The 17,002-nt window shown below is 40.7% G+C and overlaps 1 protein-coding gene across 5 annotated transcripts in view; it reads left to right on the top strand.

Moving 5' to 3' along the window:
* The first annotated feature begins 7,389 nt into the window (after positions 1-7,389).
* Positions 7,390-17,002, top strand: part of LOC111020630 (ARM repeat superfamily protein) — a 31,711-nt gene continuing 22,098 nt past the window's right edge. Inside the window, exons 1-13 of one of the 5 annotated variants that reach the window (XM_022297334.2) lie at positions 7,394-7,451; positions 7,535-7,750; positions 8,265-8,432; positions 8,543-8,632; positions 10,924-11,060; positions 11,167-11,257; positions 11,444-11,526; positions 12,884-12,990; positions 13,413-13,565; positions 15,001-15,065; positions 16,357-16,444; positions 16,566-16,644; positions 16,795-16,903. In XM_022297334.2, the coding sequence (XP_022153026.1) occupies positions 7,577-7,750; positions 8,265-8,432; positions 8,543-8,632; positions 10,924-11,060; positions 11,167-11,257; positions 11,444-11,526; positions 12,884-12,990; positions 13,413-13,565; positions 15,001-15,065; positions 16,357-16,444; positions 16,566-16,644; positions 16,795-16,903 (1,344 nt within the window). In that variant the 5' untranslated portion in view covers positions 7,394-7,451; positions 7,535-7,576. Of the gene's footprint in view, positions 7,751-8,264; positions 8,435-8,542; positions 8,633-10,923; positions 11,061-11,166; positions 11,304-11,443; positions 11,527-12,883; positions 12,991-13,412; positions 13,566-15,000; positions 15,066-16,356; positions 16,445-16,565; positions 16,645-16,794; positions 16,904-17,002 lie in introns of those variants that run through there. The other 4 variants (XM_088121290.1, XM_022297335.2, XM_088121291.1 and 1 more) reach the window with 4 other exon arrangements.

The following is a 17,002-nucleotide window of genomic DNA, read 5'->3' as shown; positions in this document are numbered from 1 at the left end:
CCCGAGAAGCAAGTAAGCATAGGAACCAAGCTGGGGGCCACCGACAGAGAGGAGCTAATCCACTTCCTCAGATCCAACTCGGATGTCTTTGCGTGGTCCCATGAGGACATGCCTGGCATTGACCCGAAAATTATGACGCATCGCCTCAGCATAGATCCGTCATTCTGACCTGTAAAGCAAAAAAGAAGACCTATAAACAAGGTGCGGAGTGATGTAATTGTTGAGGAAGTTAGCAAACTTTTGAAAGCTGAATACATAAGAGAAATTTCGTATCCCGAGTGGCTCTCCAATGTTGTATTGGTTAAAAAATCTAACGGAAAGTGGAGAATGTGCGTAGATTTTACGAACTTAAATAACGCATGCCCGAAAGATTGCTTCCCACTGCCGAGGATTGATCAGCTTGTGGACGCCACAGCCGGGCACAAACTGCTCACCTTCATGGACGCCTACTCTGGGTACAACCAAATCAAGATGCATGTCCAAGATCAAGATCATACCGCATTCATAACAGACCAAGGTCTGTACTGTTACAAGGTCATGCCCTTCGGTTTAAAGAACGCAAGAGCGACCTACCAGAGAATGGTGAACAAAATGTTCGCCAAGCAGATCGGCCGGAATATGGAAGTGTATGTGGACGACATGTTTGTCAAGAACGAGCAGTCTAAGTCGCATCTCTCCGATCTGACCGAAGCCTTCGAGGTTCTGAGGACATATCAAATGAAGCTCAACCCAGCTAAATGTGCCTTTGGAGTCTCTTCGGGAAAATTCCTTGGCTTCATGGTGAACAATTGGGGAATCGAGGCCAACCCCGAAAAGATTAAAGCCGTGCTCGAGATGGAGGCACCTAAAACGCTGAAACAGCTTCAGTGCCTCAATGGCAGGATTGCAGCCCTGAACCGCTTTGTTTCAAGATCGACAGATAAGTGCCTCCCTTTCTTCAAAGTCCTACGAAAGAAAGGGCCGTTTGAATGGACAGCGGAGTGCGAGCAAGCATTTCAGCAGTTGAAAAGTTACCTCTGCTCGGCACCTTTGCTCGCCAAACCCCAGCCAGGGGACAAGCTCCAGTTATACTTAGCAGTGCCGTCAGCTCGGCCCTAATCAGGCAAGAGGAAGCGCGGCAAAACCCGGTCTACTACACAAGCAAGGCTATGACCGAAGCCGAGACAAGATACCCTCAGATGGAAAAGTTAGCTCTCGCTTTAGTCACCTCGGCCCGACGGCTTAGACCATACTTCTAAGCCCATACTGTGGTGGTGCTCACTAACTTGCCCCTAAAAAACATCTTCCATAAGCCAAAAGCTTCTGGACGCCTGATGAAGTGGGCAATGGAGCTAAGTGAGTACGACATCCAGTTCGAACCCAGAACTGCGTTGAAAGGACAAGCAGCGACAGATTTCACAGCTGAGCTCACACCACCTTCCGAGCTGAGCGAGTCCGACCTACCGTGGACAATCTATGTCGACGGATCCTCCAATGAGAAGGGGTGCGGGGTCGGGGTCCTCTTGCTCGGACCAGGGGGCGAGCGATTTGAGTATGCCTTGCGGTTTGGCTTCCGAACTTCTAACAACGAGGCTGAGTATGAAGCATTTATTACCGGTCTGCGAATCGCTAGAGCATTGGGGGCCTCTTGTGTTAAGGTCTTCAGTGATTCCCAGCTGGTTGTGAGCCAGATCATGGAAGAGTACCAAGCCAAAGACTCCCGAATGGAGAAGTATTTGGGCAAGGTTAGATCGTACCTCGCCCAGTTTCGAACTTACGAAGTAAGCCGGGTTCCCCGAGCAGAAAATTCTAATACTGACGCCTTGGCCAAGTTAGCATCGGCGTACGAGACCGACCTGGCCAGGTCGGTCCCCGTTGAGATCTTAGATAATCCCTCGATCTCAGAGCCAGATCTGATGGAGATCGGCGCTCCAGAGTCCTCATGGATGGACCCGATTGCGGACTTTATTAGGGGCAATTCACCACAAGACCCCAAGGAGCGCAGAAAGTTGGCAAGGCGAGCAGCTCGGTTCGTGGTCCGAGGTGGAGCATTGTACCGACGCGGCTTTTCCCTGCCTCTATTGAGATGCCTAACCCCTGAAGAGGGCCTGTACGTCCTCAGAGAAATCCACGAAGGAGTGTGCGGCAATCACTCAGGCGCCCGGTCGCTGTCAGCCAAAGTGATCCGACAAGGATACTATTGGCCGACCCTCAGCCAGGACGCCAAGAAGTTCGTTAGAACTTGCGACAATTGCCAACGCTACGGAACCATAATCCACCAACCTTCCGAGCTGCTCACCCCCGTCTCGGCCCCGTGGCCATTCGCGCAGTGGGGTGTAGATATCATTGGTCCTTTCCCTTTGGGCAAGGGCCAGACCAAGTTCGATGTGGTTGCTGTGGATTACTTCACAAAGTGGGCCGAGGCCGAGGCGCTCTCCCACATAACGGAATCCAGAGTCACGTCCTTCGTATGGACAAATATCATATGTCGCTTTGGTATATCGCAGGCCATTGTGACAGACAATGGGAAGCAGTTTGACAATGCCAAGTTCAAAGACTTTTGTTGCAAGCTTGGCATAAGTCACCTTAGCTCGTCCCCCGCACATCCGCAAGCAAATGGGCAGGTGGAGGCAGTGAACAGGATCATCAAGCGAGGCATCAAACTTAGACTGACCTCCAAGAAAGGCAGGTGGGCCGAGAAGCTACCCGAGGTTCTATGGTCGTACCGGACCACCCAAAGAGAATCGACGGTTGAGACCCCGTTCTCCCTGGCCTTCGGCTCCGAAGCTGTAGTCCCGGTTGAGATCGGCATGCCATCTGACAGAGTAGAGCATTACGAGCCTACAGCAAATGAGGAAGAGCTGCTCCTCAACCTCGACTTGTTGGAAGAAAGAAGAGCAATGGCCCAGCTACGCCTGACGGAATATCAGGGCAGAATGGTCAGACATTACAACGCCCGCATTCGACCTCGGACCTTCCAGGTCGGACATCTGGTCTTAATGAGGGTCCAAACCCATGTGGGTGCCCTTGACCCGACCTGGGAGGGGCCGTTTGAGGTCAATGGCATAGTCCGACCTGGGACGTACATATTGGCCGATCTGAAAGGAGACGTCCTCGCGCACCCGTGGAACGCGGAGCACCTGAAGCGTTATTATCCTTGAAATGCCAAAAGGGTTTTCAATGGATCTGTAAAAACTGTTTCAAAAGAATTATGATCGGAATAAATGTGATGATTTAATTTCATGATTCCGAGTTCGACCAGAAATTAAATAGGGGTCACGGACTCCCACACGATCACATTCCAGCAGTCGGTTAAAATTCAATCCTCCAAAACCTAAGGGTACGAGGTGCGATGCCAAAACCACTAATGAACTTAAAATTCAAACCTTCAAGGTAAAGGGACGATGTGAAAAGTTCAAAATGATCAAGTCTCTGAACCTGAGGGTACGATGTACGATGTGAAGAACAGCTACGGACTTAGGATTTTAGCCTTTTAACATTTTTAAGTTAAGGGTGCGATGTTAAAAAATCCAGAGTTGGTGCAATGCATTGAACACTAGACAGAGATTCAAATTCAAAACTTTCAATTATTTTAATTGAAGGCGCGACCTCAAAAGTAAGAGGTGCGGGTGACATTGGCTGCAGTTCAAAGAAAAAGCAAAGAAAGGAAAGATGTTGCCAACACCAAAGTAAAAACGAACAAAGCTTCTTCATTAAATGGAGAGCAGAGCCAAGGCTTATAGACTTTGCAGCTCTGCCCTGACACTTACAAACAAAAAAAAAGGGAGAAGAGAAGAAAGACAGAGAAAGGCCTCATGAAGGATGATCGCCTAAGAGCCTGCCTGAGAAGCGCCCTCCTGAGTGGTGCCGACCTGGTCCTCTTCGAGATCGGAGTAGTCAGAGTCCAGATCTCTGACATACTTATCCACCAACGCTTGGGGGCCAGGGGTGCCGCCTGCCCTGACTCCCACTGCTCGACATACCTCTTTTTCAGACCACTGAGATCGATCTGAAGGTCAGGCATGTCGGAAGCAATGCCCTTCATGAGGAACTTGAAGCCCGCGTCAGAGAAGTCTTTGGCAAATCCATCAAAGTCAGGATGTTGCCTAAATGATTCCTCCAATAGGACTCCATTGCTGAGACGCTCCTTCGCCGTCTCCAGCTCGGCAGTCGCATGCTTCAGCTCCTCATCCTTCGCTTCAAGCGCCTGGAGCATTTCGTCTTTCTCCTTCTTCAAGCCCCTGGTGATAGCATGGGCAGCTCGGAGCTGGGCCTTGCGTCTGTCCTCTTCCTTCTTCAGCAGCTCGGCCTTGGTCTCTACCTCGGCCTTCAAAATTTCCACCTCAGAGTGAGCCTTCAGCAGCTCATCCTTCATGGTGGAGGAAGCAGCCTCCAAGGCAGCAGAGAACTCCTCTTTCTCCCTCGCTGCCAGAACTTCCCTCCCATCCAGCTCGGCCTTTACAGCCAGAGCCGATTGAATGGAAACAACAAACGCCTGTGGAAAAACACCAAGAAGAAAATTAGACCGAGCTACCTGTTAGGTAAATTGAGCAAAAATGGAGACACCAGTCTTACCTCAGCGGCGTAGTCGATAGTCCTCTGCAGAACGGACCCTGGGTCACTTACAAATTTGGACGCCCTCCTTAGGCAGCGGTCCAAACTTGCAGCCGAGATGCGAGACACCTGGTCCCTCACCCCAGAACTTGACGGCTCAACTCTGAACCGTGCCGTCACGTCGGACGTCCCGCCCATCCTGGCTTCAGGATCGTCCACTCGATCTGCGAAGCTCGCAGGGAGGACCCCACGAGCTCTGACCTCCAAGGGGGAGGTGGTCTTCTTCTTCTTCCTCCTTCGCTTCAGAGGGATTTCCTCCCTCATCTCCTCGCCCAAGAGCGAGACGTCCACCGCCTCGGTCTGATCCCTGGGGCGCTTCTCCCTCGAAGGACCCCCAGAAGACTCCAGCTCGATCACTGGGGTTGGATCTTCCGAGGCTGGCTCTACCACAGCAGGAGTGGCAGGTTTCGAACTCTGGGCGGCCTCAAGAGCATGGGCTCGGCCCTTGGACTTGCGTTTCACGTTACTCGCAAACCCGCAAACCATGGCTGCAAAACAAAGGAAAGAAATCAGCACAAAGTTAGAGGAAAAGGAGGGGGTAGCAAGCTCGGCATACCTAATTCGGAGTTCGGCCTCGAGGATTCAATGGGACGAACTGCAGGGTTGTAATCTAGCAGCCCGGACTCAAGCAGCAGCTTGTCGGTCACCAAGGTTCCGACCTTCCTACCCCTCGGAAAATGCTCCTTGTAATATTTCAACGTGTCGAAGGAGGCTTGCGTAAGCTCGGGGACTGGTCGGATTGAAACTGCGCGAAGACAATATCCGAGTTAGACCTGAATGACAGGAAAGAAGATCACAAAAAGTAAGAACTACTCCGTACCTAGGTTCCCAAACCTAGTGGGAACGTCAAAGAAGGAACGACCTGACTCGTCCTTTGCAAGCCATTCCCTAGAAGCGTAGAACCACTTCCTCACCCATCCCTTGATGGAGGTCGGCCCCTTAACTATACCGTCTGCGCCTTTCCTTGCGCACATATAGAACCGACCAGGCTTCTTAGCTATCCTTTTCGCTTCGAAGCACGCGAGGAGCTGGTCTACGTCCAACAGCTCGGCCTCTTCACTATCCCGAGCTCGTAGCCAAAAAAGGATGGCCAAAGCGAAAATGACACCCCACCCATTGGGGGCCACTTGAGCCGGAGCCAACCCAGTCCGGAAGAGAAATTCTTGGACAAAATGGTGAAGGGGAAGCCGAAGGCCGTACTCAAACATTTTGAAGTAGAGAGTGACCCATCCCTCTGGAGGATTGTCAGCTCTCTCCCCCTCCTCCGGAATCCTAAGGAGGATGTTCTCAGGGATAGCGAACCCCCTACGAAGGGATCCGAGGTAGTGCTCAGGTATCCTAGAAGGGTATACCAAACCCTGACCCGAGGTGGAGGCATTACTATCCTCCCCGTCATCGGAGAACCTAAAGTTTTCTATCTCCTCGAGCTCGGACTCTAACCTACGAGCTAAATCCTCATCGGATCCTAAGTTGCTGCAAAAAGAGGACGACATGGCAACTACGTTCGAAAGAGAAAGTGAGGGAAGAGACCGACCTACCAAGGGTTCGAGCTGCCTTCAGATCGAACTCCAAGAATTCAGGAAACGTAAGGTATGACCTGAAGGGTTGGGGGTATTTATAGCTCGTCGGAAAATTTCCCCACCGTACATGTGTAATCAACGAGCGGCTAGGATCCTCCCGGAGATCCGAAGCGTCGGAATATTTGAATATTCCGATGATAAATCCACCGCAACGGTTATGTTTTCCCACGAATAGGGAGTCGCCACGTGTCCGAAGCAAATCAAATGAACTTCTCTGCCAGGTTGAGATCGGACCAGACAGAGAGGGGGCCAATGTTTGGGGGAAAGAATACCCTGGACACGTGGAGGACAGCTATTGGTGCCCCAAGGTGACCATGAGTCATGCCCCAGCTCGGACCGACCGAGATCACCACCACTAGCGTTGACAGATACTAAGTATGAGGGCCGAGGTGAACCTGGCCGAGGTCCGACCTACCGGGAAGCTCGGTGGGGGCCGATGTGAGCTACTGTCAGCGGCGTGATTATCGGGTGTAACCGTCGGTCCCGAGATTACCGGGTGTAACCGACGGTCCCGAGATTACCGGGTGTAACCGTCGCGAGATTAGCGGGACTACCACCCATAAGTAGAGGACTTCACTCCACGATCAGGTACGATGATTTCTGACCTCGAACTAAACTGGGAATCCGACCTATACTGACTTGATCGTCGAAGTGCTCACCTTTTTGTGCAGGTCCGCCCATGTATTCAGATCGGTCCGGAGGCCGAGTTCGAGCTGTAATCTGAAATATACTGTTGTGCATATCCTTGCATAAACAATATGTTTTTACTGTTTGAATTTCAACTTTAAAATATAAAGAATCATATTTTAAAAAATATAGAAATTGTGATAAATATATTATTACATTTTGTAAATTAATTTTATTTTTATTAAAGTTATAACAAATAAAATATAATATTATAAATTATATAATATCGAAAAATAATAATTATACAAAATTTATAATTCTTATATTAATAGGTTAATTAATAACATTTTAGATTGAATTAAATATTTAATTTTACAAATATATTATAATTCATTTTGAACCAATTTTTAAATTGAGATTATGAAAATACTGAAAATATGAATATAACTTTTGTTTTTATTTTATTGAATCACACGCACCTAAGATCCAAACACGTAAGACCTAGCTTTTTCTTCAAGAAATGAATCACACACGTTTGAAAAAAATATCGCTCCCTTATTTTATAAAGGAAAATAAGAGAAAATCAAAAAAGAAAAAGAAAATAAACGAAGCCGAAACAGAAAAACACAACTTGCTCTCGCGCCGAAGCAAGTTTGTGTTCCTCTGTGTTAAATCATCTGTCTACGATCTTCCAACTCGTTTCTACCGCCTGACATTTCGCGCGTTCTTTTCAGTTTTCATCACATCAGTGGAGAAGAGCTCAAAAGTCTTGTGAAATGGCGGAATCATCGTCAACTTCAAAATCCGATGTGCAGATAGAAGAAATGCTGGATCGAATACTGACGCGCTTGGCTCTCTGTGATGACTCCAATCTCCAATCTCTCCTATTGAAAGTTCTTCCCATCACTATTTCATCCCTCTCCTCGCAGGCTGCCTCTGTCCGCAACAAGGTTTTGTAAATTGTTTATCGTACTTCTTCCTCTTGATAATTAATTTGTTTTCAGTTACTGGGTCGAGCTGAATTATGAAGTTTGTGTTGTCTAATTTGATCTTATTCTGCCTATCGCTTTGTATCAACTGCATGAGAACGTTCTTGTGCGTTAAAGACGTGTGGCGTGATATTCAGTTCGCATTTTTTCCCTATGAGTCTATGACATACACAAACAATTGGGCAGGGAGATAACGTTAATGCTTTGGCATGTAGTATGCTGAATTTTCAATGGCTCTTTTTATTTTTATTTTCTATTATCGCATTATTTTTTGAAAATACATGTTCAATCTTTACATTCTCAATTCTCCCTTCGGGCTAGCGAGTGCTGTGAGTTTACTTGGAACAAATTCTTTTCGGGAAATCATTTGATTATTTAAGCTGCAGAACTAATATAAACGGTAGACATGATTTGTCAATTTTATTTTGAGTTCTCATTTTTGGTATAACCTCCTTCTTCTTATTGAACATGATAGGTTCTCGAGATCTTGAGTCATGTGAATAAGAGAGTAAAACACCAGTCTCATATTGGTTTACCATTGTTGGAGTTGTGGAACATATATTTGGAGGTCAATTCTACTTCTATGGTCAGGAATTTCTGCATTGTGTATATCGAGATGGCATTTGACCGTCTAGGTCCCAAGGTGTATGCATCTCTCTTGTCCATCTGCCACTTTGATTTTTACTTTGTTGATTTTAAGGTAAAGTTGGGAGAATTATTTGTGCTACCGAGTCCCTGACACTTCTCCTACAGGAAAAGGCACACATGGCCCCTATGGTTTTGGAAAATATTTCGGAGCTACCTTCTCAGCATCAAGATATTCTCTTGAGAATTGTTACTAAGGTGAACTATTCTTTGGATACCTTTGGGCTTGTGGCAATATACTGGTGCTCATATTTTTTGTATTTTTTATTTTATTTTATTGCTTGGAGGAAGCTTCCGTTTTTTAAGTTTTCTTGTCATTTGAAAATTATAGCCTACTGCCAAGAATAGTGTAAATTATACTTAGAATTTTTTTTTTTGGTTTTTTGCATTAAGATTTAGTTTATTTTCAAACTCCAAATATCTTCTTGAATCCCATCACTTCTTTATTATCTTTTAGGAAACCATATTATCATCTTCAAATAATTTGTGAAATCTTGTGACAGTAATTACTTATCTTTTAAACTATAAATCTTTCTTTTCTTCATGGCCGAAGTCAACAAGGATGAGAATCATTGTACACACAAAAGAAAAAGTAAGGGGACAAGATCCCTTCACTTAGGCCATGTGGAGGTCTAAAGAATCCTTTAGGACTACCATTGTAAAGAATAAGTTCAGAAAGAGGAAAAAAAAAGAAGAAAAAAAAAGACAGTCTCAACTCTCACCACAATTCATAAGTAAATTAATCTACCTATTATCAAAATCTATTTTCCATTTTATCCACTAGTTTTCATAAAAACTCCCATTCAACTTGATGGCAAACTTTACTCGTTTCAATGCACCAAAAATCAGAACATTATCAGTAATGAGGTGCTTCAACACAATGAATACTATAAGCCCTAGAAATAACATCTAAACTTATTGAGCTTTATTTTACTTTGAATTTCTTTTTAACCAGATATGAACTTTTCATTGATAGATAAAAAGGAAAATAATTGTTTAAGGATGCAAATTCCCGAGGGAATGAAAGCAATAAAAGGTAAAAATAATAAAAAAAGAAATTTATAAGATATGAATACATCCCAAGAAGAACTAATAATACTAGAAGAGTAATTCACAAATAAACTAGAAAGCAAACACCACTTTGAGGCCTTAGCTAATTCGAACATTGAAACCAAAATATTCTTTTAAGCCTTGACCGCATTAACCTGGATCAAACACACCTTTAAAGGAAGGAGAGGACCATGGAGAATCTGCAACAAATTACTTAATCTTCTGAAAAAATCCACGGTAAATTGAAGAAATGGAATAACTTCCACCAACACTTCTTAGCAAACTAACAATGTAAAAACAAATGGTCTTGACTTTCACTGCTGGGATAACAGAAAACACAAATGGAGGGCTGAAGAAACAAATTGGGAAGCTTCTTTTGAAGAATATCCGACGTATTCAAATCCCTGAACAAGATAATCCAAGAAAGCACATTAACCTTCTCCGGACAATCCGATTACCATATGGCAGAAATCACTTCCTTTGGCATAGAGGAATGTGAACCAATCAAATTTGAGAGATATTTAACTGAAAAAATACCTGAAGGTTCAATATTCCAATGAAGATGATCCTCTCTGTCTGATAAAGACAGCAATTTCAAAACAGAAAGTAGAGAAGAATACTCCTCGGCTGTATTTTTATTTGACATTTGGGATTGTAGCAATCTACTGGTGCTCATCTTTATTTTTATTATCTATATTACTGTATTTTTATTTTAAGGTGATATACTAAGGTGATTTCTTGACTGACAATTGTATCTTGCCATATTTTTATTTTTTTTTTCAATTTAAAAAGATGTCTTTTTATTTATCGAAAACCAGCTTGATATACTTTTTCATTCTTGTTTTTTGTGTTCAAGTGTATTGTGAGGTTTTCCATATTGCTTTAATTTATATAGCAAGATGTATAAAACTATATTTGATCGTGCTTTTTTGGGTATACTTTGGGCCATCTGGAAGGGTAAGAATAACATATTACTATATTAGTGAAGAAGAGGAAGATAAGGCTGAAGTGTGGATAAAAGTCTGTGTGACGGCTTTATGTGATTCTCTTTGATTAAGGACTAAAATATTTATTTTCCCCCATATTTCATGACTACGCAGGACTGGATGCCTTTTCGTACTTTATGCATATTATTTAAAAATCATTTTCGGACTTCTAATCTGATGATTTTTGTATATCATTTCTCCTATTAATCATAGATATTTTCGTTCCTTATCAAGAAAAAAGACTGAACTCCTATAAGTTGATATAAATCTTGGATCAGTTTGTTTGCATAAACCTTCTAGGGATTTTGAATCTTTATACATTTTACGTATTAATGAAAAGTTTGTTTGTTGTTAAGAAAAAATTCTCTTATTGGGGAGTGAGAAACAAGCTGCTATATGCAGCTAACTTTGAGACATTTCTGCTCTTCAGTAAGGTGTATTACCTGGTTTCAGGTGATTGGTGAAGGTCAATCTTATGAAATTGACGACGAAGTTGCTGCTAAATATAGATTGATGAATATGTCTCGGAATCAATTACTGTTCCTTGAGTTTTGTCTTCACACAGTTCTGTATCAACCTTACTCTGAAAGGTTCGGAATTTTTTGAGTTAACATTTTATAATTTATGTATCCAAACGCTTTTGTCTAATGAAATATTACATAAGATTTATGATTTATGATTCATGATTTTTTGTAGTGATGGATGCCCGCCTGGACTTTCAATTGCTCAAACAAAACGTGTTACAGGAAAAAATCCTTTGAACAGTGATGTACTTCTGTTGAGAAAGGTGGTTCAGTCTAAATGACAACCTGACCTGAATGGTTCTTCCTATTGTAATAATCAGAAATTACATGGCTCATGCATTTGTTTATGTTCTTTTACCATACTTGCTTCCTTGCAACATATATAATTTCAAGCTTTTCTTACTGCATAATGAGGAAGCTTATGTCCTATGATTCTTTTTTTCCAACAGTTGGGCATTTTGAAAGTTTTAGAAGTTATGGAGCCAGCTGCAGAGCTTGTTTATCCCATATATATGATCGCCAGTGTAGATTGGTATACATTTATTTCCTATATTATTTGGAATTAGGAATTAACTTATTTGATCTTATAGGCAGTTTATGTCTTTGCTTCTGAATATATATATCAATCTGTTCACTTTTCTTTAATGGAAGAACTTCTAACAATGTTTTAATGCCATATTTTAGAAATTAAATTTTATTGTAATAATTTTTAAAGAATAAGGTTGTCAAGGTTGTCAGTACGAATTCATGAATAAGTCTTACAAGGGAAAATGGTGTTTCTTTCTGTTGGAATTGTAGTTCTTCTCCTTCAGATTGTGAAAATGGTGGTTTCACGTTGGAGTCTAGTAGTTGTGGTGGATAAACCAAATTCTTTCCTATTAGTTTAGTCTTTGGTTATCGGGGATTTGAGTTCAAGTTGGAGGAGAAGGATACTTTCTTATTTTTTATATTTGATTACTTCACCCTGACTCGAATTGTTTTTAGTCGAGCTTGTTCATTGCCCTGCAGATTACAAGTTCTTAAGAAGAATCGAGTAAAATAATCAGATTTTGGGAGGATGTTTGAGTTGACTCCACCTCCTGTGTCCTCTCTCTGGATATATACGCAATTTAAAATAAAAAGGAAACATGATCAGAGGTTGAAAATTAGGGTTTGGGTCTTAGAAGAAATCTTTCTGATATAGAGGTTGAAAATTGGATTCATCCTAAAGATAAATAGATGTGGTGTTTCTGGTGGTTTTAGTGACCGATTTACTCTTTGGAGATGATCAGATGAAGACATAGCTGCTGTTTTAGCTATTTTAAAGTCTTTGAGATGGTCAAATGTTGGGTAATGCTGTTTCGAATTGTTTAGCTAGGTCTATATGAGGGTCTTTAGATCTAGATGTTTGTGTACAATAGCTTGTTTAGTTGCTTTAGGATCTTTTAGTTGGTTTGTTTTTTTTTTTTTTTCATATATTTAGTTGTTTGTTGGTTTTTTTCAAAAGGATAAAATAGATGTGGTGAGAATTGGGCCTTCTGCACAGTATTTCTGCTTAATCCCGCTTTCAATAAATAATAGGTTCTAACCAAAAGTGTGTTGGAACCATCTCTAATCTTATGGAAATGTTGGTGAGAAATATGCTTGTACTCGGAGATGCCAAGCCCTGTACTCTGAGAACTACTGAAATAGTACAATAGAACCAAGAAACCCTTAAAAAAAAAAACTCTCTTTATTCTCTTTTTAGATACAATTTAGATCGGATAAATTAATTTTTGTTAGGACCGGGAAACAGTGTTCAAGACAACTGATAAGAAAATGAGGAAGTTTGGTTTAGATTTTATTCTTAATTTATACTCCCTCTTTATTAGAGTTTTTCTGAATTTGTTTCCTTGTTTGTTTAAACCAAGTCATGAGCCAGTTGTCAAGAGAGGGGAGGAGCTTCTGAAGAAGAAGGCTTCCACCGCTAATTTAGACGATCAACGTCTTATAAACAAGCTATTTTTACTATTTAACGGTATGGGGAAAATTATTTATTAATTCAATTAGGTTGAATTAACTGATGGCTGCAGTTAGTACATTCAAATGACCATTTGTTTTACTCATCCTTCTCCATTGTGACTCTTAAGGTTCTTGAATGGTGGTCATGCGTGATATTGCTGCATCATGTTTTATATTTTTCTAAACTAATTTAGACATACTGCTGATTATTTAAAAAAAAAAAAAAAGACTCATCACATCTTTAATATGCTAATCTACCACAATGAGTTTCTGTAAACATATGCTTTATGGTTTCGGAGTTCTTTCATTTTTTTTCTTAATGAAAAGCATGGTTTCTCCTCAAATTTTTTCTTTTAGTAATGTTGTCCTAGCTTTCTGCTTTACATTCTTTCAGTTTCCGATATGCTAGAATCAATTACAGTTTTCAAATATCCGCAGGTACTACCAGCACTGAAAATACTGCTTCAGAATTTCGAGTGAAGCCTGCGAGTATTGCTCTAAAAGGAAAGCTTATGTCTCTTTTTTGTCGGTCTATAGCAGCAGCAAATAGTTTCCCGTCAACTTTGCAGTGCATTTTTGGTTGCATATATGGTTTGATATCTATCTTTGATTAGCTATTCTTTCTAAATCATCTCATTTGCATCAGTGACTTTGATAAATGAGTTAGAAAATGTAATCATACTAATTTATTTTTGTTATTTACTTGGTAAGTTACAGATATTATGAAAAGAAAAGAAAAAGACAGTTCATATGGGGTATAGTCTACTAATGCGGGTTCCCATTTCAATTGTTCGGTGAAATTAATTTCTTACTGTTAAACATGAGTATACCGCCCATGAATTCCAAAGCTGAAGCTGATGGCCGATGAGTTAGGTCAATCTTAATTATTTAGGGATATCTAACACTCTCCCTCACTTATGTTGCACAATGCCCAACAAGTAGAAATCAATAATAAATGGGGAGGAAATAAAAATGCAAGGGTTCGAATGCAGGACCTCTTGCTCTCTTAAACATGAATAAACCACGAATGAATCTAAAAGCAAACTCAAAAGCTTAAGCTGATGGGTTAGGATAAATTTAATTCATTTATAGATATCTAACATTTATAAAATAGTCCCTCCGCTAGCTTCTCAATTTTAATATTTACGTTGAGAAATATGAGCTTCGCTTTCTCACTGAACTACCATACAAAGAGCTGAAACTGCTCATATCCAAATTGTCTTCAATCTTCAACTGGCCCAAACTTCCAAAAATATCTCAATTAAATTGATGATACAAATTTCTTCAGATGATCTCAAAGCATTAAACTGGTTGACAATGAATACACATATTGACAACCGAAAGAATATACTTCCTTTTCATCAAAATCACAAGTCGTAAGTAAACTTTCTGATAATGAAAGACCTTACAATATTCTCATTTTTAATTTTGGAATAATGGTTGATTATAGGAACACAAAATAAATAAGCATTTGAAAATCTCCATAGTTTTGCTTAAAATAGCTTTATTTTGGAAAAAGAAAAGGTTACCACTGAATTTGAGACATTACGTAATTAACCAAAATGTGTTTTCTTCTCCTTACTTCCTGCTCAAAGAATTTTTAAGCTTAGAAAGGGAAAAATAGCAAATGGGAAGACTTTGCAAAACAGAAGAGATGAAAGCTAGTCTCCCTCCATCAGAGTGCATTTTTTCTCCCCCCCTCCAATCATCTATCTTGAATGAGTCTTATATATTCGGGCTGCCAAAGTTTAGAAAAATGGAAGACCTCCTAAAGAAGAGCAAGAGATTTAAAATCTATCACTATTGCTACATTAAAGCCCATCCTGACACCCCCAAAACTTCCTCCATCTTCAATTATTTTCTGTCCCTTGTTTTGGTTTTCACTGCTCTTTATTGGCATCCTGTTTTGTGAAAATAACTCAGACATATTATATCCTATTATGTTGGTCATTTATCACTTTTAGAAATTGTGTACAAGACTATTGGTATCCTCATTTTCTCTTTATTTCCCAAATCACGTATGTAGGAACTGGGACCACATCAAGGTTGAAGCAGTTGGGGATGGAATTCACTGTATGGGTATTTAAACATGTAAGGATCCTTTTCTCTTGAAATCTTGGAATTTGGAATTTATTTAGAAAAAAAAAATCTCATTAATTCTTATTGGCAAGTTTATTAAAGGAAACATCTGAAGATCTTTAAAGTTAAAGCTAGTGCAATAAAATTTCCATACGTTGGGTTTAGTGAAACTTGATGGTTCTTGGCTCCCAAAATACAGAGACTTGGTTGGTTTGTGCTTGTTTTTACTTCTCTTTTATTTATGGAGTATGGAAATATTCATTGGAAGAGGAAAAACAGGACAAGATTAGAAATCTCATCTTGCAGCATGGTTAATAGAAGAGTGTAAAGTTTTCTGACTCCTTTTTTATATCCTCTTCCTCTGCCCTTTCCTTCTCACTTTCACTTTTGGTATGGGCATGGGGTGGATTCAGCATTTTAAGGATGTTTGCCAGACGGTTCTAATCCCCTTCGTTCCACACTTCCAAAGATTTTCAATTGTCCTTCCATCCTTCCATTTTAAGAGGTTGACGACTTGGAAGTGTGGAACGATTCTAATCCCCTTCGTTCCACACTTCCAAAGATTTTCCATTGTCCTTCCATCTTTCCATTTTTTTTAACAAGATACGAACTTTTCATTGAGAACTTACAGAAAATGTCCCAAATTCTCCAAACTCCAACATCTAACATCCTCCGACTCACTTGCGATAATCGATGGGAGAAAGGATAAAGATTTGTCAAATCAATAATCTCATCATCTTTCAACGAACGCCTAGTTTCCAGTCTCCAGCTAGACACATTTTTTTATCCGAAGATCCTTCTAATATATGAAGTTCATCCATATTTTTCCATCCTCCCCAAAAGGGATGATCATATTCTACCTTTCCCCCTTTCCCTGAAGGGTTCTTCTTCTGCTTTTCCCCACGTATTTGATGAGTTTACCAAACCAATGAGCTGTTCTCAATCCTAGAGACAATTGGTATTTCTAGGTCTACCTTTTTTAAATCTCTTCAAATGTCACTCTCTACTGCTCCTGTTCCACCCTTCAGGTACACTCCTTGTACGTTCAACCTTCCATCTGTAGCTATGAGACATGAATCTTTTTTGGCTGTATTTAGTTGTTTTTCATAAGAAAAAAAGTATAATGATTCGATAGGATTTTAATTTTCAAAATGATGAAAGAAACAATGATCTTGAGACGATTTATTTAAGAGACTTATTTCTCACCTCTTGATACTAGAGTCTGCCGCCATCCTCTTGTTCTTCACTACTACACTTATATGTATCTTTTTCCCATTTTAGTTCATATAAGAAAATGTTGCAGGCAAACAGCGATCAACTTAAGCTTATGAGCCCTGTTATACTCAATGGAATTCTGAAGTCACTTGACAGCTATTCAAAATCAGCATCAGGTTCATTTAAATGAAGCTTTCTATTATATTTATGATATTTATCTTTTGTACCTTCCCAATGATTGAAATTGTAGGAGTTGGACCATATCTATATTGATGTAATTCAGGCATCTTTTACCAGATTCTACTACGAGAGACACAAAAACCTTTGCTTTTCAAGCAATTGGATTGCTTGCTCAGCGCATGCCTCAACTTTTCAGGTCTCGATAGCTCTCAGTCTGATACTTGTTGGTCTGAATTTCATTGATGTTTGCCTCTGTGGCTTCTTCCATGCATTCTATTTCAGCAGTTTGGAATAAATCTTCAAGAACATTAAAGTAAAAGCTGATTTCCTTTTTCACTTATTACAGAGATAAAATTGACATGGCTGTTCGTCTTTTTGATGCTTTAAAAATGGAGGTCCCGTCTCTTCGTTTTGTTGTTCAAGAGGCGACCAATTCCCTTGCTGCTGCATATAAGGTTTCCTAGATTTGGTCCATTTGCTTCTTTAAGATATTGATAAACGTTATTCTATTTAGGAAGTTTGTTCATTTCAATCCATATTAAAATTGTGTTAGC

This window comes from Momordica charantia (genome assembly GCF_013281855.1).
Source record: "Momordica charantia cultivar OHB3-1 chromosome 2 unlocalized genomic scaffold, Mcharantia_2.0 BLBB01000002.1, whole genome shotgun sequence".
Taxonomy (NCBI): Eukaryota; Viridiplantae; Streptophyta; class Magnoliopsida; order Cucurbitales; family Cucurbitaceae; genus Momordica; species Momordica charantia.
This window is presented reverse-complemented; position numbering and strand designations above follow the sequence as displayed.